We start from the raw sequence: 25261 nt of genomic DNA on the forward strand, positions 1-25261 counted from the left end.
GGTCTAAGCTTTGGAATCGGTGAGTCGGTTCCTGGACTCGGCGAGTAGGCCCTGTTTGGGCAAAAACCCTAACCCGGGTGTTTGCACCCAATTTAAACACTCTAACTCGGCCTCCCTTGTCCCTAACACTTCCAGAAGAGCTGTAGAGCGAAACCCTAGCCCCCTTTTGTCCTTGTGAGTGATTTTGGCCTTGTGAAGGAAGTTTGAAGCTTAAGAGAAGAATAAAGAGGTGGAAGAGTGCAAGGAGGGGAAGTAGATCCGACATCTACCCTGCAAGAGGCTTCCATTTAGGTAGAAAAGTCCCTACCTTGATCACTAGTTCATTAGATCCCCTTTTGTCCCTAATTGGTGGTTTTCAATCCCTAAAACACCAAACTCCATGTGTTTGTGCTCTATGATCCGAAAGGACTTCAGATCTAGACCTTATGGACGTATTAGAAGTATAAAGTCTCTGTGGTTGAAGTGATTGAGGTCCCTATTGAGTGTATGACCTCATAAAGAGCTTGGATTTGCCTTTTTGAGCTTATAGGGCCATGCATGCACGTAAAGTTTGCAACTTTACGTGATAAGCATGCCCTAGGAACACATATTTATGGTTTGGAAGCGTTGCATGTCTCAAATTTGGTCTGTATGGGAAGTGGGTCGAAGGGACTCGGCGAGTCCCAAAGTGGAACTCGGCGAGTTCTATGAAGATGGTCTTAGACTCGGCGAGTTGGATGAACAACTCGATGAGTCCTATGAAGATTACCTGGAACTCGACGAGTTGTTCTTCAAACTCGGCGAGTCATATGAACTGTTACTAAGTAAGAGGGGTTTAGGTGTTGAAGGTCCAACCCTTTGTATATACACGCGAAATTAGCAATTTAACGTGTAGCAATAGTCCCAAAAACCCAAATCCTCATAAAGGATGCTTTGGTGAGGATTTGGAAGCGAGTAGGAGATCTGCTCGTGGGGACTCGGCGAGTTGTTCTTGGACTCGGCGAGTCGGATCGCAAGTCGATTCTTTCGTCCCAAGTAGTGAGTTAAGGGTGACTCAGTGAGTGAGAAGAGGGACTTGCCGGGTAGGACCGGATTAGTAAGAGAAGGACTCGGCGAGTCTGTGCGATGACTCGGTGAGTCCAGTCAACTGGAAGTTGACTTTGACCAAGGAGTTGACCTTGGACCAGGGGTGGGTCATTCATCTGACCTAAGGGTATTTATGAGTGGCTAATCTATGTTTATGATTTATAGCCAGAAGATTACCGGTTCAGCAGTCAGGCGCTTAGCAAGCAGACTTTCAGCATCTACTTTTCGAGGTGAGTTACCTTCTAGTAGCAGTGGGTTTACGGCCACAATGCCGAGCCACCAGTAGGAGTTGTATGATTAGATGATTGTCTCTATGATATTCATCTAGGGTTGCTACTACCTGTGATATGTTTATATGCTAGTATGATATGATGCTATGTGCTAGTGACAGTAAGGGAGATAGTCCCTAGATTACCGGTCGATAGGGTCGAAGGGGCAGTCATGCCCAATTATGTTAGATAGATTATGTGATATGTGTTATTTGGGAGTAGTAAGGGTGAAATATTCCCCAACATCCGGTCGAGAGGACCGAAGGGGAGACCAACACCCAGCTATGCTAGTTAGTATCCGGTCGAGAGGACCGAAGGGGAGACCAGCACCCAGCTATGCTAGTCAGTATCCGGTCGAGAGGACCGAAGGGGAGACCAACACCCAGCTTTGCTAGTCAGTATCCGGTCGAGAGGACCGAAGGGGTAGGTCGGGCACCCAGATATGCCTGACAATATATGTATGTTATGTGGTTATATGGTATGTGGTACAGTGGGGGAAGTCACTAAGCTTCGTGCTTACAGTTTTCAGTTTTGGTTTCAGGTACCTCTTCTTCGAAGGGGAAGGAGCTGGCGCAGTAGCGGTACATCATACACACACACACACAGTTTTCCGTCTACTGAGATTGTTCTGGGATTTGTACTCTGACTTTTGGTTGATTTCCTACTTGGGTTTTCAAACATGATGTATGGATGCGAAATGATTTGATCAGACAATGTTTTATTTACAAATGTTTTGCAAAGTGTTTAGTTAAAAATGAAATTTTTGGCCCGTATTTTGGGATGTTACATCATTGCTAACTTAACCTTAGGTATTCTTATTGGGCATTCTAATGCCTAACTATACTTTAACACATGCTTAGATTGAAAACTTGGATAGTTAGCTTAAAGATTAACAAGAACATTTTGAAGGCCATAATTTATGTGGTTAAACTTGAATTATGTTATGGTATTTAATTGTATTAACACACTCTTTTGAAACTTAAACTTGTAATTGGTATTTGGATTTTTATTTCTCACTTTTAAAACATTTAGAACTTAAACTCTGATTTTGGTATTTGAGATTGTATTTTCCATGCTTTTGAACTTAAAACATGTTGAATTTAAATCAACTGATTTGGAAAGACATTTTAAACTACCATAGCGGGGGTGTGCCAAAGTTTCATACTCATCACATACAAAACATATAATAAAAGATTATAAAACTCGTCATTCTAGGTTGTGTTTGTTACACATAACATGACTAAAAGTATTAATAATGTATTAGGCATGTGTAAGGAGATTATAGATTTTTACGAATATCTTTTACTACGATGATAAGGAGAGTATTGATGCCTTTTGTATATATGAAAGATCGATAATGAGCGCTTGTCTTACCTTTGTCGGTAGGAAAGATTACAATATATTATGTATAATTGCTATTATCTTACTTATTTCCAAAACATTATAGACACAATATAACTGAAATATCTCTTGTAGGACATATTTTAAATAATATATTTTTTAAAAACATTTAATTCAAGAACGTTTTACGATAGAGACTCAATCCATTCCAAAGATAAAAGAAAACAATTAATTTAACTATCTTGGAGGTCCTCTCTATTTATACTCCAAAGAACTATCATCTTCTTTATATCTATAAATCTCACAAAATTCACATGTTTACAATAATATGTTCAACTGAAAGACCTTACAGATTACATGAGTTAGAAAATATATAGAATCAACAATTTGTATAACATCTCAAGAACATCACAAACATCACAAAGATCTTTGTAAGTGACATAAATATATCTATAAGATCTCATATTAATCTCACTAACCCCACCTATTGGCTCACTTGGTAAAATTTTGTAAGCTCCACTTTGTAAAGAGGCCAACATTCAATATGTGGAGGTTTCAATAAGAGGGTGGCCATAAAAAGGTAACTCACCGTTGTTTACAAAGTAAGACAATATATTTTCATATCTTCACTAAATGGTGGACAATCTTCGAGAGAACCTGGTTTAAACGAGAATATTCATTTTAAAAAAGATAAAAGATAAACTCAATAGGTAAAATATTGCAACTTCTCTCAAAATACAATGAATACTACCGTCTACCGTGAACAAAATCCATTTTGAAAGTAATACCCTCACATCACATACTCAAACCCCTTAATGAGGGCGTGTCTCACCATTTTAGACACGACAAAAATTTATAATTTTCCATTAGCATTAACATTAGTCTCACTTCTAGTTCTGTCGTGGACATATGTGAAATTAGTAACATTAGTCTCATTTTTATTTTAGTCTATGACATAAGTGAAATTAAGTGTTAACTTAGGACTAAATTAAATTTAGAGGTTAAAAAAAACAATTATTAGGTGCCTCACATAAGTACTACCATGTACAAATAACTCAATCCATTTTTAGATGTAATGCTCTCACGTTAAATACTCAAACCCTTTGATTAGAGATTAATAATGATGGTGTGTCTCACCATTTTAGACACAACAAAAATTTATAATTTTCCGTTAACATTAACATTAGTCTCTTCAACCCCATACATAATTAACCTATATTTTCAAGCAAGTGTAGTGTAACAAAACGAATATTACATCTAAAAAGGAACATAAATGAACAAAAAAAAGACTTGTTTTGTTTTATAAAGTTCGGATATAATCATATATCGTGACACAAATTTGGACTACGACCATTGCTCCATAAAGGGCAGTCAAAAGACGTGCCTTCACACTCACCAGCCCCATTTCCAAAGCCCCTACTTTATCTCTGCAGCACACACACATACACTCACTCATCCTTCTCCATTCCATTATACAATACAACTCCTGAACAGTTTTCAGTTTCACTCGCACACACCAAAAAATCGCACAATCGATGATCATCTAAACGAGAAAGTCGAAGATCAAAAGAAAGCAGAAACAACTTGCACAAGGAAAAAGGAGAAAAGTCGAAACTCGATCTCTGTAAGGAATCTTTCACACTTTTTAATTAAACTAATCAGCCTCTTCTATGCTTTTAATTGCTTTTCATACAACTTGAACTCCGTTTCCAAGTTTAAATGTGGATTTAAATCAGTTAAAATTGGAGCATAAGAAGAAATGGAATTTGAATCTGATGTACTTTTTTATATCGATGTTTCTGTTATTCCACGAGTTCATGCAAAAATGATGTTAAATTTGAATTTTGAAATCAGAATCGACTCGATTGATGAATGATTATATATTTATGCATAAAGTGCATAGGTCGGTTGTATTCTGACTACAACAATTTCTTATATGTGTTTTTTAATTGAGATGAAATTAAGCTTTGTTTGATGCTATGAGAGAAGGTGATATAGAAAGATGAAGGAAGAAGTTTATAATTTTTTTCCTGGGGAAGACAACAAACAGCATGCTTTAAGTTTAAAGCAAAAACAAAATCAACTTTTTTGATCTATTTTTGTTTGTTTAAAATAATCCGTCTCTGTTTTACATTAAAGTAGCTTTTTGTCCTTTTGATTAATCAAAATCGCTAAACAACACATGCTCGTGCGAGAACATATTCTCGAGTCTCTAAATTTATTCGATCATTCTTCTATAAAATTAATACTATATTTGTGTAGATTACATTACATATATATCGATTTCCGCCATGGAAGCAAACACATTGAAGCTTTTCCTCGTGCTTCGTTCCATTTCTTCTCTTCCTTCAAACAAATCGCACTTAAATACACATACATTCTCTTTTGCTTTCTTCTAAGTTTCTGCAAAAAATACACACATTGATCGTCGTCATCTTCATCCATCAGGTACTCATTCCGATTCAACTTCTCTACAGATTCAATGCATCAACACATTCATCTCTGTTAAAACTAACGATGTCTCGTCTCAAATCGATCAAATCCAGTGCTTTCATCATCGTCATAATCACCTCGCATTCATCTCTGAAATCCGATCCACTAGTAACCTAACTTCAAGTACGTAAATCTTTTCCATCTTCAAATTTCACACACAAACACACACAGTAAACCTATAGATATAGGATGTAATATACGTATACGTTACAAGCAATCAAAAATCAAAACGTTGGACGTTGTGTGCAGTAGAAACTTTAGCCGATCTTTTGGGTTACATCAACCGCGTGCAGATTAAAGGACACGATAAAATCGTAAGGTAATTAATATCTTCCCTTCTTGTCCATGTACTTGCCTTATCTTACAAAGCAACAATTGTTCTTTTCATGATTTCAATAAATTTTGTTTGCAGTTTTTCATCATTACAAAAACTATATAAAATAGTTCTTGTATTTTTACAATAAAAAAATGACTCGTAGATCGGTAGATCTCATCATTGCGATTGCCGGAAATTTCAGAAAATTTGTTTTTTTGTTTGTTTTATTTATTTTTGCGATGATCGGAGTCAACTAGCGTTTTACCGATGCAAAATTTACTGAAAGCTCTCCATATTCTTTCCTCTTCCTATTCTCGCATTTACTCTTAAGCCTATACCCCTATTTTATCTACATCATGATGATGAAGATAACACATAATAAATATTATAAAAATAAATAATTTGATTATTTTAGTAGATTTAAGAAATCACTTTCTGTAGTCATCATTAATTCAACTCTCTCTCTCTTTTATGGCTGTCATATCTTGGTTTAAATGATAATTCTAAATTTTATCTTCTGTTAAATATATTATTTCAAATCTTGTTTGATTACCTGATATTATACTGTTTGGATATACATATCTACTTGTAAATTATTATATTAACTGATAGCAGATTTAATTAATTTATATATATTTAAGATAAAGATAGCTAAGACTGAAAGTAGTTATTGTATTTAATATATATATAATATATTTTTTACTCTGTTTACCTGCTTTGCTTGATTATCCATGTGATGATGAATGATGGTGGAAGGGGAGCATGCTGTGTGCAGACCTATATTTGACTTTATTTTGGAGTGATTTTATTTCATATAATAAACGATAAATCAATGAACATGATGAAAAAATAAATTTAAATTTAAGTTGTTTAAAACATACTTATAGGAGATTAGAAACACTGGAATCGGAATAAATCCTTCGATAAATATAACTAATAATAGGAAAAAAAAAGGTTCGTTTGTGAACTGTAACCAAAAAATCATAAACACATTTTTCTTAAAGTTTCCTAAAAAATAAATGATAAAATCTAGAGTCAGTAACATAAAAAATAGAAGTAGATGTAAATATAAACAAAGTGTTTAATATAATTATTCATTAGTACAATAAAAAATATAATATACTAGTGTGTGTGTGTGTGTTTCTTTTTTTTTTTGACTTTTTACGTGGATTAAACAGAATAAGGCTTTTTCCGTACATATTTTTTATTTCTATACATTATAAAATTGTAATTAAGCTAAAAAAAGAGATGCCCATATCTTCCAGCTGCCCCCGTTAATGATGAATCTGACCCATGTAAATATTTTTTTATCCGTTATATTTGTTCTTGTGAAAACCAACATTTACGATTTAAAAAACTATATAAATTTTATAACATAGTCTACGACTAGAAGTATCATTTTATAATGTTGCGTACAAGTATTCGATGCATGTATGAGGTATTTATTACAAACGCCAAAGGAGAGAAGAAAGATCTTGGTTCACCCATTTATGGTGTTGCTTGCCCCACTCTTTCCAACTACTACGTACAAGTAGTTAATGCACTACTATTTAAAGAATGAAATCATTTGCTAGATTTTGGAAAAACTACTTCTTAGGTTATCTTAGGCAAAGCCTAAATTTTGTGTTTGAGTAGTTCCTACGAAAAACAACAAAATGTTTTTCTCTATTAATATTTTACGAAAAACGTAAAACTTTTCTTGAGAAAAAATCACAAAACGACCAAAAGTAAGACAAGGGTTTTAACTTTTAATAAAATTACTTTTTATACACAAATTGTTGCAATGAGATTATTGCGAAATTATTTTTTGTTACAAAAAATGGTTTATAAAATACACAATGATATGAACAGATTTACAATGCTTTGAACAATTTCACTATGATATAAAATTCAAAATAAATGAATTTTAAAGGTTTTCTTTCTGGTCTATTATATCATTATGGTCAGCTATAAAAAAAGTAGTAATGTTGTTAAAATCATTCCTCTTTTTTAGTTATTTTTGTGCTTTTCTCCTTACGTAAGTTTATAAATTGAAATTAGGAATTATTAATGTTATTTCCTTATTAGCACGAAAAACATTAATTAACTTTTTATCATTTTATTAGCATTTATGCAGTTGATTATGTTTTATCATTTTTTTTAGCATTTATTTGGATGGAAACAAAATATTCTAACCAACTAAATTAGAATAAATTTCAAATTTATGGGACGTAAATATTTGAAAATTTATCAATATTATTACATAAAATCATATTTGGAAATTTCTGTGATTTTTTCTTTATATAAGTTTATAATTTGAAATTAGGAATTATTAATGTTATTTCCTTATTGGCATGGAAAAAATTAATTACCATTTTATCATTTTATTGGCATTTATTTAGTCAATGATATATTATTATTATTTTTTATCATTTATTTGGATGGAAACGGAATATTCTAACCAACTTAATTAGAATAAATTTCAAATTTATGGGATATAAATATTTGAAAATGTATCAATATTATTACATAAAATCATTGATATCATGTTTTATCTTTTGATTGTACTTGAACAAACCTTTGCACTTTCACAGTTTCACTATTCCTACAATTTTGTCATCATCCTCAAAGCAAAAGTACCATTTTTGAGTCAAAGTGAACTGCTTTGATGCATTGGCCTTTGGATTTAAAAGTTTAAGGTTCCATTCCCACTCTCTAGTTAAAACACAAAATATACTTTATTTTTTTTTCTTAAAAAAGGAAAAAACAAAAAGTGAATCAATTAAAGTTTTAGATTATCAAATTTTTATTCATTTAGAAGGTGAAACAGATTGGGACCTAATATCTTTGAATAAAGCTGTACTATTTTTAACACGAATTTATGAAATATGTGCCTGGTAATTTTAAACGAAAGAGGTAAATTCAAGTTTCACCCAGCACAATATAATTCATTTAATGCTATTTATCTTTTCACATAAATGTTAAACGATTTAAAAACAATTCATTTAATAAAACTTGGTCCATTTGACCTTTAGTTTTAAAAGACGATTTATAACAAGCTATATATTCTTAATTAACCGTGACTCAAATAAAATCATCAAGATTAGTTCATTTTTAGAAGTATTTGAAAAATAATATAATATATTAGCCTCTTTAGTGAATATTTTTTTGCACAAGATATGAAAAAGAATGAGAAACATCATACATGACGTTTGATCAACCTAATTGCTTTGATGTAAAAGAAAACCTTATTTAATTTAGATTGATTTGAACTCTTCGAAATTAAGTGAGATAGCTTGCAAGTTATTAGAATATGATTTGTTATAATGTAATAACATCTTATCCATAAACTTAAAAAAGACAAAAGTTAGTTGTCACTTTAATGTTAGTTAGTTTTTACTTTGAGAAGTAATTGAAATAATATAATAATACTAACATCTGGTTGTTATCCAACAATTAATTATGAATTATTTTTAATCATAATAGTACATATTAAATTTTGAAGGCAAAAAAAAAAAAAAACAAAAGTGTAAATAGAATTTTATTTTAAAAGGAGTTATAGGTATATTTTATATTTGTTGTAATAGGGGTGGGGGCCTTGTTTCTGAGCAAAGCAGCACCTGTAGCGCTTCACTTTGCCTTTGATATTGATAATGGCAAAACGCATTTGCAATGCAATGTCTTTTTCGTCCTTTTGGTAGTCAATGCATCATATGCATATTCATTTTCTGCCTTTCGAATTTATATGCTATTATTCCAACAGTTGTCTCTCATTATATGCCACCAAACTTATATTTAAATCCCACAAATTTTTTTTCCTTCTCATTTTCAACAATGTTACTTGTTTAACCAAACTTATGGTTTTTTATTAATCAATATCATCATATGAATTTAGCATTTTTCTAAGCGGTTCATTATGAATTATTATGTTAACTTATATTATTATTCTTAACTATACTTGTAATTTTGTACATATGCTTATTTAATATCCCAAAAGATACTAAAAGCTGTTGTAATTAATTAAAAATAGCTATTTCATATTTGAACCTAAAAGTTTTGAATTTGAAATAGGTTATCATGATTTATAATTATTTCTTTCTGGCAAGACAATTCTTTCTTATTAGCCTATAGTTAAATACATGGGTGCATCGATCATGGTTTGTACACATATACCTGTAACATATATATACTTATGATTTATTTTGTGTCATTAATTTTACATTGACAATGAAACTAAAATAACATTAAAAAAAATTATACATTAGTGATGAAATATATGTTACATAGAAAACAATAAGAGCATCTCCAATGCAAGCTTTTTTATAAGTTATTTATATCAATAATTTGGAGAGGATAGATTATTTTTTTTTTTTATTGACTAGTCAATATATATTGAGTGGTCAATATACTATAATGGATTGTCCATATAACCCCCCTCTATCTCTAATAATAGTTCATTTTACCCCCTTAATTTTATTTTAGTTTTAAATAAATTATATTTCTTTATTAAATATTACAAACATTCGTATATTATAAACCATAGTAAAGTTTAACACAAACCATAGTTATTAAAATAAGATATGTTTAAAAACAATAATTAAATGAAAGAGTTTTATAAAACATTTTAATAGATAGTGATCAATTAGGTAAACTTCTAAAAAAAGTTATTGTAGAGGTTAACCATTGGAGATGCAATTTAGTTAAAGGTCAAAATGATAACTATATGTATGTATATAGTTGGAACAATGTAATTGATCATGATATTAATACCTAATACAAATTTGGATATATAAGCATTGTGTAGTAGATTCTTTTCCTTCTCTAATTCTTTGTGTTTGTATTGAGTAGTCATATTTTATATAACGATAATTATTCAAACTTTTAAGATATATATATAAACAAATAAAATGACTGCAAAAAGAGGGGTATGAAACAGGAGGTCAGTAGTGGGAGTATTTGGACTAAGGGTATAACTACTTTGGGGTGAGTGGACAGATAGAGGGAGGGTCCCCATGTCCAGATCTGCATATCTGCCATGCCTACACTATAACGATGGTGTCTTATTAAGTGTTGTTATTTTTCTTTTATTTCAACAAATATACACTTTTATTAAATCGGTTTTTAAATGTTACATCCACAATTCATGTCAATAAAAGTAAGGTAATCCCTTCTTTTTACCACGATTATGGCAAAAGAACACGGAATAAAACTTTTATGTCTCCTTTTGATGGTGGTCTGACTGGTATTGTGTGGGTCCAAGGTTTTTTTGGGTTGATAAAGTTGGCTTGTGTTAGGTTTAACCTCGTTATAAAAAAAACTTTGTCATAAATTAATTTATTAAGTGATGTTAATGTAGTGTTTGGTATTCAGTAATAAAGTTGAGTTGAAATGGGAAGGAGAATTATAGAAATAAAGAAAAATACATATTTGTTTGCCACATAGACATGGAATATAGCATGTTCTCTAGTGAATTTGATTACTTTACTAATTTTTAGTGGACGATCTTAAATAACCCCCACCACACTCTCATGATGTGAACCCACACACACATAAAAACACTACTTGAGGTTCCTTTAGCCTTTTTATTTCATGGGATATGGGTGTTTTTTGTATTGTTTATCAAATGGAATCATGTATATTATAGTTATAAATCGCTTTTGTTTATAGAATTTTCAATAAAAATCATGTGTTTAAAACTATAGAAACATTAAATTCATTTTGTTATTTTTCAAAAAGAACTGGAGTCTTTTTTTTAATTTAATTAAAATTTTTAATTATAGTTGTATTTGAGATTTTCCGTATGTAATTTACATTAAGCTTTTATAAACAAAATTCTTAAACTTTTATGTATGTAGTTTTATTAGAGTTTATTTTAACAATATAATATTTTTGTTTTGCTTGATTAATTTCATTTCATTTAGGTTTTTAATTGCACACGATAAACAACTTTTTTGACTAACTTATTTAATTTTTTCATTTTTATTAACTTACCAATTCCATTAGTTTGTTCCTCTATTACTTTAAAATTTTATTCCATCATCCTAAAGAAAATCATAAAAGATTGGTATCTAGTTCAATATAAATTTAATTATCTCATGAAAAGTATTTAGAAGATAATCGTAGAAAGGATAAAAAATGCCAAACCACAATGTATGTCATGTAATCAAATATATATTACGTGATGGAATAAGTGATTAAATAAAGGCAAATTACAGATGTAGCCCTTTAGGTTCTATCATTATTGTTTAAAGTTTACACCCGTAATCCATTATTAATTTCAACAAAAGTTTTTCATTTCGTATATATTTATAAACCCTTACTTCTTGGGGTTGGGTAAAGTGATCACACTTTTTGATAGTTTTAAGATGTTACAAGGTATATAATTGACCATGCTTTTAACATGCATTTGTAGGATCAACTCCCAGCATCATTTACTAATTTATTCAAAAGAAATCACATAAAGAGTTCATGATAAAAGTAAAGTGTCTTTTTAGATTTATTTATGCTTTATGTGTTTATTTACTATACACATTACTTTCATCAGTACTAAAACTAAAATTGTCACACTGCAATGGGATATAAACAATCTTGTTTATTTTGTCTGGTTTTAACACTTAGAATTTTAGTATTTTCATATAACAATTTTCACAAATGCAAATACTAAACAATTTTTGTAATTTTTTTTATAGAGAGATGCTGAAAAAATTTCATATAATCATTCCAGAAATGTTGCTTTGTGGATAACAATAAATTTATGGCTAGAGTTAACATCATAGAAAGTAAACAAAGTATTTCGACTTTAAAAAAAAAAACAGTGATTAATTTATACATTTTATTAAATCAAGAGGTAAACAACCATAAATGTTGTCCGGAATGTGTGCATGTGACTTGCTATCACAGATTTTACAAGAGTAGTAATTTTGTTAAAAGTAAATTTGTAAAAAAGTTTGGGAAGCTAAAAGCACTCCATTTTGAATGTGTAAATTGTGTTTTATATAAATTTAGAATAGTGAGTGTACCTTCTAGATATAGTTAACTATTTTTGGCTAAAGCAACTAAAAATGTTCCAACTTGTTACCCAGTCAAAAAAAAACAATTAGACCATAGTACAAAGGGTCAAAAGGGTAAATATCCCCCACATGATCCATCACACTTATCCTCCCTTTTTCAAAGTTTTCAATTTATTTTTTTGCCAAACTAGTTTTTGTCTTATACGGGTAAAATCTTCATCACCCCCTTCTTTTTAAATGAAAGTAAATGTTTTTATTCAGCTTTTCCTGTTTGCCATCTCTGCATGTTTGCATGTCTTTTTCTGTGTTTGCCCAAACAATTTCAGAGAATAACAGCGACTGTGATGAAACTATACACATACACACACAGACATATACATATATATAAACACTCACATACATCTTATCACTAAAGATTTTCATATGTAAAATCAATCTCTTTTTCCTTTTCCTTTTCCGATTCTGGTTTCTATCCTTATAACGTTTATTAACCCACTAAATTCTTGAAAGTACACGTGAAAACCGCCGTTCCATCACCTTCTAATCGCTCATTTCTGAATTTCTTTTTTTGTTTTTATGTTACTCACTTTTGTCTTCACCCTATACTAGAAACACAGACTATATTTTAACAATCACATATACTTTTCTTTTCATTAAATAGTTTTAGGTGAAGAATATAGAATCAAGAATCAAGAATCATGCCTCAGTTGAAGCAAATTAGAGACCCGGAGGAAAAGCATATGATTTCAAAGAGAAGAAATGGAAGAAGAAAAGGGAAAGGAAAAATGTTGGAAAGAACGCCATTGATGTTACAAGATTCAACGGCTGAGATTTCTTCTGAAAAGAAGCTCATGTTTCATCGAAGACCTGGTTTTGGTCAACTGGGTACTAAGTGTGTGGTCAAAGCAAACCATTTTCTAGCTGATCTGGTTGATAAGGATTTAACCCAATATAGTGTAAGTAAAGTAAATCGTCATTTTTTTTTTATTAAAAAATTTATCTCATAGTTTTTTTTTCTAATATTTGAGCAGGTTAAGATGATTCCAGAAGTGAACTCTACTAAATTAAACAAAGCTATTATGAGTCAACTGGTCAAAGTTCATAGACACAAAGATTTGGGGATGAAGCTTCCTGTTTATGATGGAAGAAGAGCTCTTTACACAGCTGGAAAACTTCCATTTATATCAAAAGAATTCACAGTTACAATAATGGATGACTTGGATTGGATTGGCATTACAAAGTATGTTTGAACTCATTTCTCAATATTTCTCGTAAAATAATATTTAAATTGATCATGTATAAACAAGATTTTCCATGTTTCCTTCTATGTTGTTTCCTATGTATAATAGGAGTCAGTGACTAGTAAATTGTTATATTATTATATCACAGTCAAAAGATTATACATAGGGAAAGCAACATTTTACATTTTGATATTTACATAAAGGAATTGTGATGTTTATTTATAGTTTTTTGTTGCATAATTTCAGGGAAAGGGAATTTACAGTGACTATTGAGATTGTTGCACATGCGAGTATGTGTCAATTACGTGAGCTTTTATCTGGAAAACAAGTTGAGTCTCCTCTAGAGGCACTCAAGATTGTTGACCTTGTTTTAAAAGAACTTACAGCTCAAAGGTATGTTTAAATTTGAATTCTTCTTTAATTCCATTTTTTTAATTTTGAAAACATGATGCTAATGCTATATTTTTATACAAAATAATTTCTAAATAGGTACATATCAGTTGGGAGATTTTTCTATTCTCCTAATATTACAAATCCAAAGTCAATAGGATGTGGATTACAGTCATGGAGAGGTTTCTACCAGAGTATAAAACCAACTCAAATGGGATTGTCACTAAATATTGGTACTATGATATTTTCTGATCTAAATGAGTTATTTTTACATTTTTTTTGTTGTTGTTGTTATTATTATTATTATTATTATTATTATTATTATTATTATTAACTTCTTATTTTTGGGTTTTTAATTTCAGACACATTGGCTACTACATTCATAGAACCACTCCCTGTCATCGAGTTTGTAGCTCAAATTTTGGGGAAACAAGTCTACACAAAGCAAATTTCTGATGCTGATAGGATAAAGGTATAATTGTAAATATCACAATTAAGCTTCTAATCATCTCCTTTTGATTTTCTATAATGTATAAAAGATATATAAAAGAACAAATTGCTATGATGAGTTGCATATTGTTATTATAGATAGAAAAAATTGATATACATTGCTCTTATGTGTAAGGAAATGAAAGTAGATTGCTATTACAGTAAAAAATTAAGTATGTTGCCTATATTGGTAAAAAGAGTAATTTTTATGAACTAGTTATGTTAATATGGAGCAGATAAAGAAAGCTCTTAGAGGTGTGAAAGTTGAAGTTACACATAGAGGGAATGTAAGAAGGAAATATCGCATCTCAGGGGTGACATCACAACCAACAAGGGAGCTAATGTGAGTTGCTTTAATTTCTCCATAATTCATTACCTTTTCTCATTTTTTTTTTGATATTTATTTTTCTTTTTTCTGTTTTCTTGAAGGTTTCCTGTTGATGAGGAAAGGAATATGAAATCAGTTGTTGATTATTTTCGTGAAGTTTATGGATTCACAATACAACATCCCCACCTGCCTTGCCTTCAAGTAGGGAATCAGAAAAAAGTAAATTACATGCCCATGGAGGTAAAAATGTCTATTTTACCCTTCTTCTGTAAATGACTCTTTTACCCTTTGTCTGTAAATGACCAGTTTCTAATTTCTCCCATTAGTTCTGTATACACGAAGTCTGTAGCTTTTTTTTTTTTTTTTTGAATTGAATGAATCGAGACTAAATGACCATTTTACCCTTCCCTTCAGGCTTGCAAGATCGTTGAGGGACAAAGACGCACAAAAGGACTCAACAATAAGCAGATAACTTCTTTGTTAAAATTTTCATGCCAGAGGCCTAAGGAACAAGAAAAGGAAATCCTACAGGTATGATGGAGATCTTCCCTTCTAATGTCAGATAATAACTTATTTGGTAGAAAACCATGTTCACTAAATTTTGTATTTTTTCAGACAATGCATCAAAGTTGCTTTAAGGAAGATCCTTACCTAAAGGAATTTGGCATCACCATTGACGACAAACTTACATCAGTTGATGCTCGAGTTCTTCCTGCCCCATGGGTATGTCTATTTCTTTAAAATCATTTCACAAAATCATATATATACAATCTTTAATCTTGTAATTAATTTTTCATCAGTTGAAGTACCACGACAGTGGAAAACAGAAGGAAGTTTTACCTCAAATGGGACAATGGAACATGAAAGATAAGGTAATCCACTCCACGCCCTATATTAATTACTTGTCATTTTCAATTGTTTATAATATAATTAATATTATACAGAAAGTTATAAATGGAAGCGTTGTTAATTACTGGGCTTGTATCAACTTCTCAAGAACTGTTCCAGATAGTGCTGCTCAAAGTTTTTGTCATCAGTTGGTCCAAATGTGCCAAGAATCTGGCATGGTATGTATACAATCAACTCAAATATTATCTTTCATAAATTAAATATTTAAATTATATACAAAATGTTGGAAATTTCAGGAATTTAAAAGTGACAGTGTGGTTCCAGTCTACTCTGCAAGACCAGATCAGGTCAAAAAGGCATTAAAGCATGTGTATACAGCTACTGTAAATAAACTCGGTGGAAAAGAGTTGGAATTGCTTATTGCCATTCTCCCTGACAATAATGGCAGCTTGTATGGTGTGTAGCTTTCATATGCTTATCTCCCTTCCATTGGAATTAAAAAGAAAACCTTTTTGTTTTGCTTGATGGAATAGAATGGACAATTCCATTCCATTCCGCTCCATTCCTTCCAACCAAACAGACAGTAATGTTGCTTGGGTTTCAGGTGATGTGAAGCGGATATGTGAAACGGATCTCGGGTTGATTTCACAATGTTGTCTTACAAAATATGTTCTAAAGATCAGCAAACAGTATCTCTCAAATGTCTCCCTAAAAATCAATGTCAAGGTCAGACATTTTTAATGAAAAACTAGGCATTATTTACTCATTGAATTCTATTTTTAAATTTTAATTTTTCTTACTCAGCTGGGTGGAAGGAATACTGTGTTATTGGATGCTTTAAGATGGAAGGTCCCTCTTGTTAGTGATATCCCAACTATAATTTTTGGAGCTGATGTCACTCATCCAGAGTCTGGAGAGGATAGCAACCCATCAATTGCTGCGGTAATTACAAAAATAACCTTTGTCTATACTCTATACTTTACTTGTGTTAAAATTTGGGAATTTTTCTTACAACTATTTTTATGAAAAATAAAAAAAGGTTGTTGCCTCACAAGACTGGCCAGAAGTTACAAAATATGCAGGGCTAGTTAGTGCTCAACCTCACAGGCAAGAACTTATCCAGGACTTGTATAAAACCTGGCAAGATCCTCAACGTGGAAAAGTCAACGGAGGCATGATCAGGTGCATATTACATACTGTGTTCCACATGCATCAGACTAGGACCCTGACTCATGTCAGTCAGACAAAATGTAGCTGACTGGTCAAAAGATAATATGTTTTATGGATGTTAATAAGTTGGGTAATATTTGAAAATACAGGGAGCTTTTACTATCTTTTGAGAAGGCAACAGGGAAAAAACCACTGAGGATCATATTCTACAGGTATATTATAAAATATGATTTCAAGTGGTGCAATTAAAGAAAAAAAAATTAAATCCTCACTTTGTTTTTTATTCGCAGGGATGGTGTAAGTGATGGGCAGTTCTATCAGGTCCTACTCTATGAGCTCGATGCAATTCGTAAGGTTGGTTTATATATAATTCTAAGAAACCTATTATTTGCTTCAAATAATTAATCTCTAATTTCTAGTAATTTAAAATCATATTTTTCAACATTCTCTAGGCTTGTGCTTCCCTTGAACCAAATTACCAACCTCCAGTCACCTTCATTGTTGTCCAAAAACGCCATCACACACGCCTCTTTCCAAACAACCACAATGACCGAAAAAGCACCGACAAAAGTGGCAACATCTTACCTGGTATCTATTTCATTTTCAGTTTTTTTTAATAATTATCATCTGCAAAAATTCGAAAAAATATATATAAAAGTAGGTTGCTATTCTTGGTAATTTGTAGGTACTGTTGTGGACACAAAGATTTGTCATCCAGTTGAGTTCGACTTCTATCTTTGCAGTCATGCAGGAATCCAAGTATGATATTTCTATATCTCATTTAATAAAAGTAGGATTCCATAATACACAAATTAATTAAAGTACATTGTTATTTCTTTATCATAGGGAACTAGCAGGCCGGCTCATTATCATGTTCTATGGGATGAGAACAATTTCACTGCTGATGAAATTCAATCTTTAACAAATAATCTTTGTTACACGTAAGAAACTTGCTTTAGACAATTTGACCCTTGCTTAATTACTCATGTCTCCTTCCCGATATATTAACTAAGATTTTTTTTTTCTTTTTAATTTTTTTTTTGTTGCAGCTATGCGAGGTGCACACGATCCGTCTCTGTAGGTAAACATTTTGCTTTTACTATCATTACAGTTTCAGGTCTTTTCTTATCATTAACACATTGTACATTTAACTCTAAAGAAAAGGCGAAATGCACGAAATGATATGTTTTAATTTATATAATCGCATAGTATCCTACTTATATTTATTTAAAATTTAAACAAAAATATAAAACTGTTGTTGCAGTTCCACCAGCATATTATGCTCATCTGGCTGCATATCGAGCTCGTTTCTATATGGAACCTGAGGTTCACCATGAAAATGGATCTGCACACAGCATGTGCATGGTAAAAAGTGCGGGTGTTCGCCCCCTTCCTGCATTGAAAGATAAGGTGAAAAAAGTGATGTTTTATTGTTAGATAAAGATTTGTCAAAAAAAGGAGCATGTTTTAAACGTTGAAAGTGTTAGGGTAGGTTTAGATGAATATGTTGCGTTAGTTTTGTATAGAGAAGAAGAACATGTGTATTGAATGTTTTGCTAGTGAAAATAGGTTTTGTTTCTTCAAGTTCTTTGATTAATGCTATTTTGTGTTTCATTCTTTTTGATGCTTGATTTTTTTTGACACGTGTATAATCTTGTCTTTCTCCACATACGACCTTTACATCGTCATATATTTATAAAGTTGATTTTTCTTGATCATTCTCCTCAACCTCTATAGATGTAAAATCACTAACAATAGTATCAAGATTAAAATTGTATAACATGTCTTTCTCCACATATAAAGATTAACCTTTCTCCAAGATTTTACAAACTTCATAATTTCAACCACATACATCATCATATTTGGCAAAGTCATTTGCAAGATTTGTAATATAGGAAGAAAGAACATGAAAGTCATTTGCAACACTTATAATATAGGAAGAATTTAATCCATGTTAGATCCAACCTAATGAGAAGTAGTTGTAAACTTGATAAACATTTTTTAAGTTTACTATTATCAAAGGTTCTAAATAAAGTAAGAAGTTACTTGGCGGCAATGTCAAGCCTTAAGTTTTTTTGAGCTGTGACGAATCATGTCGTTTGTAAAGTGTGACTTAAGACGACAATTTTGTAAATAAAACAGTATTTTGTTAGAGCTTGACAGCAAGTACAAACCTTAAAGTCATGACGAACTTTTTAAAACATTGCTATCATCCAATGGGTTCCATGTTTGTTTTTTAATCATATAAAAATATAAAAATATTTTGGATTATATTTGATATATCCTATCATTTAGAATGAAGCAATTGTCATATCACAACAAAAAAGAAAAATACTCGACTCTAACACACTTTTGAAAGCATATATATCATCATTAAATTGTTTTTTTCCTAATAACATGGCTTTTTATTGGAAACTTAAGTTCTATACATCCATATCACATGTGATGGTTTTAACATATTCACACTCGAGATGATCCTTTCATTTTTGTAACTCTAAATAAATTTCGTATCATATGTGATGGTTTTAGCAATAGTCACACTCGAGATGATTTCCTATCACGTGTGATGATTTTAGCAATATTCACACTCGAAATGATCCCTTCATTGTTGTAACTCAAAATAAATTTCATTACAGCTGTGTATGATTTCTTGAAGACGACCCATATATTGATAAAAAATTCAAGAATTTCGGTCCCTAACATTCTTGGGCCAAGGGTAAATTTTGCATGTCTATGTGTGGACCTGTATCTTTGATGTAACCTGACTTATTAATAAAATTTGTTGTAACTAGAGGTGCACAAAAACCATATTGGTTTTTCGAGGACTAGTTAGATTAAAACTGAACCGTCAGTTAGGAATATGTTTTTATAAAACTTGAAACCATTTTTTTCTACAAAAATCCAAAGCGAAATGATTTTTTAACCGAAAAAAAATACCTTTAACGTAATTTCACTTAAAAAAACAAACAACTAGTTTTAAAAATTGAAACCATTTTAAAAACAAAAACCATTTAAAAAAGGTATATGTGCACTTCTACATATAAACAACGAATTATGGGGTGAGGAAGAATCATGATGTCATTTAAAATGAATTTGATTAGTTTTAAATATTATGTCAAGGACATGATATATGTTGTTCATGCTAATGTGGCACCTGTGCATACAAGAATAGTGAGATGACAAACGAGCAACAAGCTGTGCCGCTAAGCCTTTTTGAATGGTAAAACTAATTCTTTTAAAGACTACATCCGAAGATCTAGGGGATATAACATTACTACATCGGAAAACTCAAAGTTTTTTCGATAACCCGAGAACTAAAGGTGGAGCGTTAGATCAAAAAAAGGAAGAGTCGAGATGCAAGGTGACGATTTTGTAAATAAGTAGAAAAAAGGAGGGGTATCTTAATTAATTCAGTTAGGGGTATTATAGGAATCAAAGTATAATTAAATGATTTCTTAAATCTAATATCTGATAAAATAAATTTTCATCTCTCTCTCTCTCTCTCTCTCTCTCTCTCTCTCTCTCTCTTTCTTCCCCTGTTTCCTCTATCACTCAAACCTACGATCCGTCCTCCTTCGACGCACCTCTGTCGAATCGCCTCCAATCCTTCATCCAATTCGATGCTTTCAATTCTGAAATTGCTTCTACTCACATGAATACAATGAAGATAAACAACAAACCACATTTATTGTCGTTTTCCAGATCCCAATCGATCTAACTATCATCATAGATAATCAATCTATAAGAAATCTGAAATCCCCCCAACGATCAAAGTTTCATTATTGTCGATCATGAATATAATGAAGGTGCGATGTGGCATTTAAGGAATCAAAGGCGATCGATTGAGATGTAATGCCCCTCGATGTTCGTCACCGACGAAGTAAATTCCACTATTCGGATTGAATTCTGTCAGGTGTGAAATACTTTATTGTATCTCGATGTGTACGTGTCTATTTGTATCGATTACAAGCAAGAAATGAATAGAAGTCTCTCGTAAGTATCTATAAGAGACAACAAACCAAATTACGGATGGATTTAGCCATTAAGTTGATTGTTTAGTTTGTAGCAAGTGATGTGGAATTATGAATTAACAAATATGCAACTGAAGCTGGAGGTGTGCAATGCACTGAAGTTGCTGTAAAGGTTAAGCTTAAGTTGGGATTGATAAGTTTTCTCTTAATCACATAGAGAATTGCCATTTGTGGTTTCTATTCTGATATCGCCACTCAATTTCGTTCTTGCGTGTTCTGCATCATGTATCTTTGTTAAGACCCCTAATGAGTTAATTGGTGTGATCTTGATGGGAACCTTTTTCTGTTTTAAGGTTAAGGGATTAAAAAAGACAAATTCATATGTTTGTAGATACCTGAAAGCATATTAAGTGTAACATCCTGTTCTGAATTGTTCTCATTTTGAATTGGTGATCAAAGGATGAAGTGCTATCAAGTTACGGATACATGGGGGTTAGGTTTCAGACCCAATTGGAGTTGGATAATGTATCTTGGATTGCTCGGATATCCCGTTTGAGTTTTTAGATCAAAGGGTATTTCAGTAATTTGTCAGCTCCGGTTTTTATGGGAAGTGGATTTTAGTTTGGGATACTTTATGGCAGACAGGAATTGTTAATAGTGTTGAGTGTCTCGATAACTTTCTATGGTTATATGAATGGTTGGAATCAGAGTTGTATCGAGTGAGTTAGGGTCTTCGGAAGAATTAGAGTTTTGGGAAAAGCACTAGTACACGGGGCGTACCAAGGTAGTACCGAAGAGAAGGAACTACACGAGGCGTAGCTGGGAGGAACGTGTGGCGTATATGTGAGGTTGGGTCGGGGTGCGCGGCCTCGTACGTGGGGCGTACGAGAAGGAAAAATGGGCGTACGAGGGTCAGATTGAAAACCCTAATCTTAGGGTTGTACCCTATATAAGCATAATGTTAAGCCGCTTTCTTCATTCTAAGTCAGCCCCCACCCTCTAAAACCCTAGAAATCATCCTTAATCATTCATGGTGGCATTTTGAGCTTATGGAGTCCATTTTTGGAGTTTTTGGTCCATTTCCAAGAAGGTGGAGTTTGATGCAAAGATGGGGGATCAAGGAGAAACTTATGGATCTGGCTTTTGTGACTCATTTTTAGCTTGATGAAGGTATAAAGCTTTGAACTCGATCATTGGTGTCTTAGATCTACCATATATGGGTTTTTGTTCATTTTGGTCCCAAGTATGAGATCTAGTGGTCTTGATTTCATTCCAGGAGCTTTGAGTTGCCCCTCTTAGTGTTTTTGAGGTTCAAGGTCCATAAAGTTGGCTCCTTTAGAGATTAAGACCATCTATGTTGGAGTTTGAGCCATTTCCATGAAATTACAATGCTATTTGGTCTTTTTGGGGCATGAAAAGTCACCAAGTCAATGACTTTATGGGTTTAGACGTTAGTTGGGACTTAGATCTATGGTTTGGACCTGTTGGACCAAGCATTAAGAGCTTAATGAGGATTTGGCTTAATGGAGTAGTACGCTGGGCGTACAAGTATGTTTGCGTAGCGTACAAGCCAAATAGCATGTACGCTTAGCGCACATCCGAGTACGCCCTGCGTACTCAAATAGCTTGTACGCTTAGCGAACAGCCGAGTACGCCCTGCGTACTCAATCAAATTGGATTTCGTGTTTGTAGGCCATAGGTTGGGCCATTTCTTGGACTAAGTTGTTGTGGACCTTCGTGGGCCAATTAGGAACATGTTTATGGACTAAGGAAATTTTTGGGCTTTAGGATAAGGTCCATTGGAAATGCTTGGGCCCAATTTGGAAAATTAGGCCATAAGTGGGCCATAATTGGGCCTTGATGATTATGAGATATTAGAATATCGGAATGACAAGTGTTTGGACTAATATAAATGGTTGGGCCTTAAGGTAAGACCATGTAGAGGTTTGGGCCTAAATTGGAAAATTGGGCCATATCTTGGGCCTTGGTTGATTATTTGGCTTTTGGGCCTTCAAAGTGTAAGTTAGGCCTTGGTTTTGAACCAAGCTGGATTAGGGGTAAAATGGTCCATTTACCCCAAGTGTGGATTTAAGTTTATGCAATGAAACCCAAATGGTTAATTGGGATTTGTCTTGATGATTGATAGTTCGGGGATCGGTCAGCCAACAACTAGAGATTTATTTACGGGACTTCAGCAGTGTGATGTGAGTCTCCTCACCATACCAAAGCGTCGAAGGCACCAAGTTCGGCCCATGTATTTGGTTGTGATGATTATTGTAAGTGTGTTATCGATACATTATGTATTTATGATAAGACCTTGTGGGGGTTCCCATGGCAAATAGTTATATGTAGTATGCCAATTGGCTTCGTGACTCTGGTAGGTAGTTGTTACTTGCAAATGTGCTGTCAATATGTTATGTATTTATGATAAGACCATGTGGGAGTTCCCATGGCAGTCAGTTAATACAATGTGGGGGTTCCTATGGCCTATTATGTGATATGTGGTATACTAGTTGGTTATGTGATATATGATATGCTAGCAGTCTCTGTGATATTTGCATGGAAGACCCCAGGGGGTTCCTGAGGCAGTTGGATATAAGACCATGTGAGGGTTCCAATGGAATTCCAGGCTAAGACCATGTGGGGGTTCCCATGGCAGTGGGCTAAGACCATGAGGGGGTTCCTATGGCACCCGATGTGAGACCTTGGAGGGTTTCCGGGGCATCCTTATATGTTTGTATGTATGGTTTATATAACATCTTTAGTTAAGACCATGTAGCACCTGGTTCCTGGTACGTATTCCTTGTAATTAATATTTCTCAATTTATGCAATTTGCCTTGGACTCGGCGAGTTGAAGGACCAACTCGCCGAGTAGAAGCGGGATGAGACGTGGGGTCTGAGCCTCGGATTCGGCGAGTCGGTTCCCGGACTCGGCGAGTAGGCCCTGTTTGGGCAAAAACCCTAACCCGGGTGTTTGCACCCTATTTAAGCACACTAACTCGGCCTCCCTTGTCCTTAACACTTCTAGAAGAGCTGTAGAACGAAACCCTAGCCCATTTTTGTCTTTGTGAGTGATTTTGGCCTTGTGAAGGAAGTTTGAAGCTCAAGAGAAGAGGAAGGAGGTGGAAGAGTGCAAAGAAGAGAAGTAGATCTGATATCTACCCTGCAAGAGGCTTCCATTCAGGTAGAAAAGTCCATACCTTGATCACTAGTTCATTAGATTTCCTTTTGTCCCTAATTGGTGGATTTCAAGCCCTAAAACACCAAACTCCTTGTGTTTGTGCTCTATGATCCGAAAGGACTTCAGATCTAGACGTTATGGACATATTAGAAGTATAAAGTTTTTGTGGTTGAAGTGATTGAGGTCCCCATTAAGTGTATGACCTCATTAAGAGCTTGGATTTGCCTTTTGGAGCTTATAGGGCCATGCATGCACGTAAAGTTTCCAACTTTACGTGATAAGCATGCCCTAGGAACATAGATCTATGGTTTGGAAGCATTACATGTCTCAGATTTGGTCTGTATAGGATATGGGTCGAAGGGACTCGGCGAGTCCCAAAGTGGAACTCGGCGAGTTCTATGAAGATGGCCTTAGACTCGGCGAGTTGGATGAACGACTCGGCGAGTCCTATGAAGATTGCCTGGAACTCGACGAGTTGTTCTTCAAACTCGGCGAGTCGTATGAGCTATTACTGAGTAAGAGGGGTTTATGTGTTGACGGTCCAACCCTTCGTATCCGCACGCAGAATTAGCAATTTATCGTGTAGCAATAGTCCCAGTAACCCAAATCCTCATAAAGGATGCTCTGGTGAGGATTTGGAAGCGAGTAGGAGATCTGCTCGTATGGACTCGACATCCGTTCTTGGACTCGGCGAGTCGGATCGCGAGCCGGTTCTATCGTACCAAGTGGTGAGTTGAGGGTGACTCAGTGAGTGGGAAGAGGGACTTGTAGAGAAGGATCGGGTTAGTAGGAGAAGGACTCAGCAAGTTCAGTCAACTGGAAGTTGACTTTGACCAAGGAGTTGACCTTGGACCAAGGGTGGGTCAGTAATCTGACCTAAGGGTGTTTATGAGTGGCTAATCTATGTTTATGATTTATAGCCGGAGGATTACCGATTCAGCAGTCAGGCGCTTAGCAAGCAGACTTTCAGCAGCTACTTCTCGAGGTGAGTTACCTTCCAATAGCAGTGGGTCTAAGGCCACAATGCCGACCCACTAGTAGGAGTTGTATGATTAAATGATTGTCTCTATGATAGTCATCTAGGGTTGCTACTACCTGTGTTATGTTTATATGCTAGTATGACATGATGCTATGTGCTAGTGACAGTACGGGAGATAGTCCCCAGAGT

General features: G+C 33.4%; 1 protein-coding gene across 6 annotated transcripts; it reads left to right on the top strand.

Moving 5' to 3' along the window:
- Positions 1-4048: 4048 nt before the first annotated feature.
- Positions 4049-18524, top strand: LOC111883603 (protein argonaute PNH1). 6 transcript variants are annotated; one of them, XM_023879933.3, is made up of 26 exons: positions 4049-4299; positions 4938-5123; positions 5222-5291; positions 5418-5487; positions 13135-13429; positions 13505-13713; positions 13961-14107; positions 14204-14337; positions 14467-14576; positions 14830-14936; positions 15023-15161; positions 15336-15452; positions 15537-15644; positions 15722-15793; positions 15866-15988; positions 16067-16226; positions 16375-16496; positions 16575-16712; positions 16810-16952; positions 17090-17152; positions 17231-17294; positions 17393-17528; positions 17626-17699; positions 17787-17881; positions 17990-18021; positions 18205-18524. In XM_023879933.3, the coding sequence occupies exons 5-26, from the start codon at positions 13172-13174 to the stop codon at positions 18375-18377; spliced, it is 2724 nt and encodes a 907-aa protein (XP_023735701.1). In that variant the 5' UTR covers positions 4049-4299; positions 4938-5123; positions 5222-5291; positions 5418-5487; positions 13135-13171; the 3' UTR covers positions 18378-18524. The 6 variants fall into 6 exon arrangements, with proteins under 6 accessions (XP_023735701.1, XP_023735700.1, XP_023735698.1 ...); XM_023879932.3 differs by having other exon boundaries at positions 5421-5487; XM_023879930.3 differs by lacking the exon at positions 4938-5123 and having other exon boundaries at positions 5124-5291.
- Positions 18525-25261: the final 6737 nt, after the last annotated feature.

This window comes from Lactuca sativa, chromosome 8 (assembly GCF_002870075.4).
Source record: "Lactuca sativa cultivar Salinas chromosome 8, Lsat_Salinas_v11, whole genome shotgun sequence".
NCBI classification, from domain to species: Eukaryota; Viridiplantae; Streptophyta; class Magnoliopsida; order Asterales; family Asteraceae; genus Lactuca; species Lactuca sativa.

Coding starts and splice junctions, on each gene's coding strand:
- LOC111883603 (XM_023879933.3), top strand. CDS start 13,172: ATGCCTCAGTTGAAGCAAATTAGAGACCCGGAGGAAAAGCATATGATT. Junction 15,794..15,865: donor AATGGAACATGAAAGATAAG/GTAATCCACTCC, acceptor AATATTATACAG/AAAGTTATAAATGGAAGCGT. Junction 18,022..18,204: donor CACACGATCCGTCTCTGTAG/GTAAACATTTTG, acceptor CTGTTGTTGCAG/TTCCACCAGCATATTATGCT.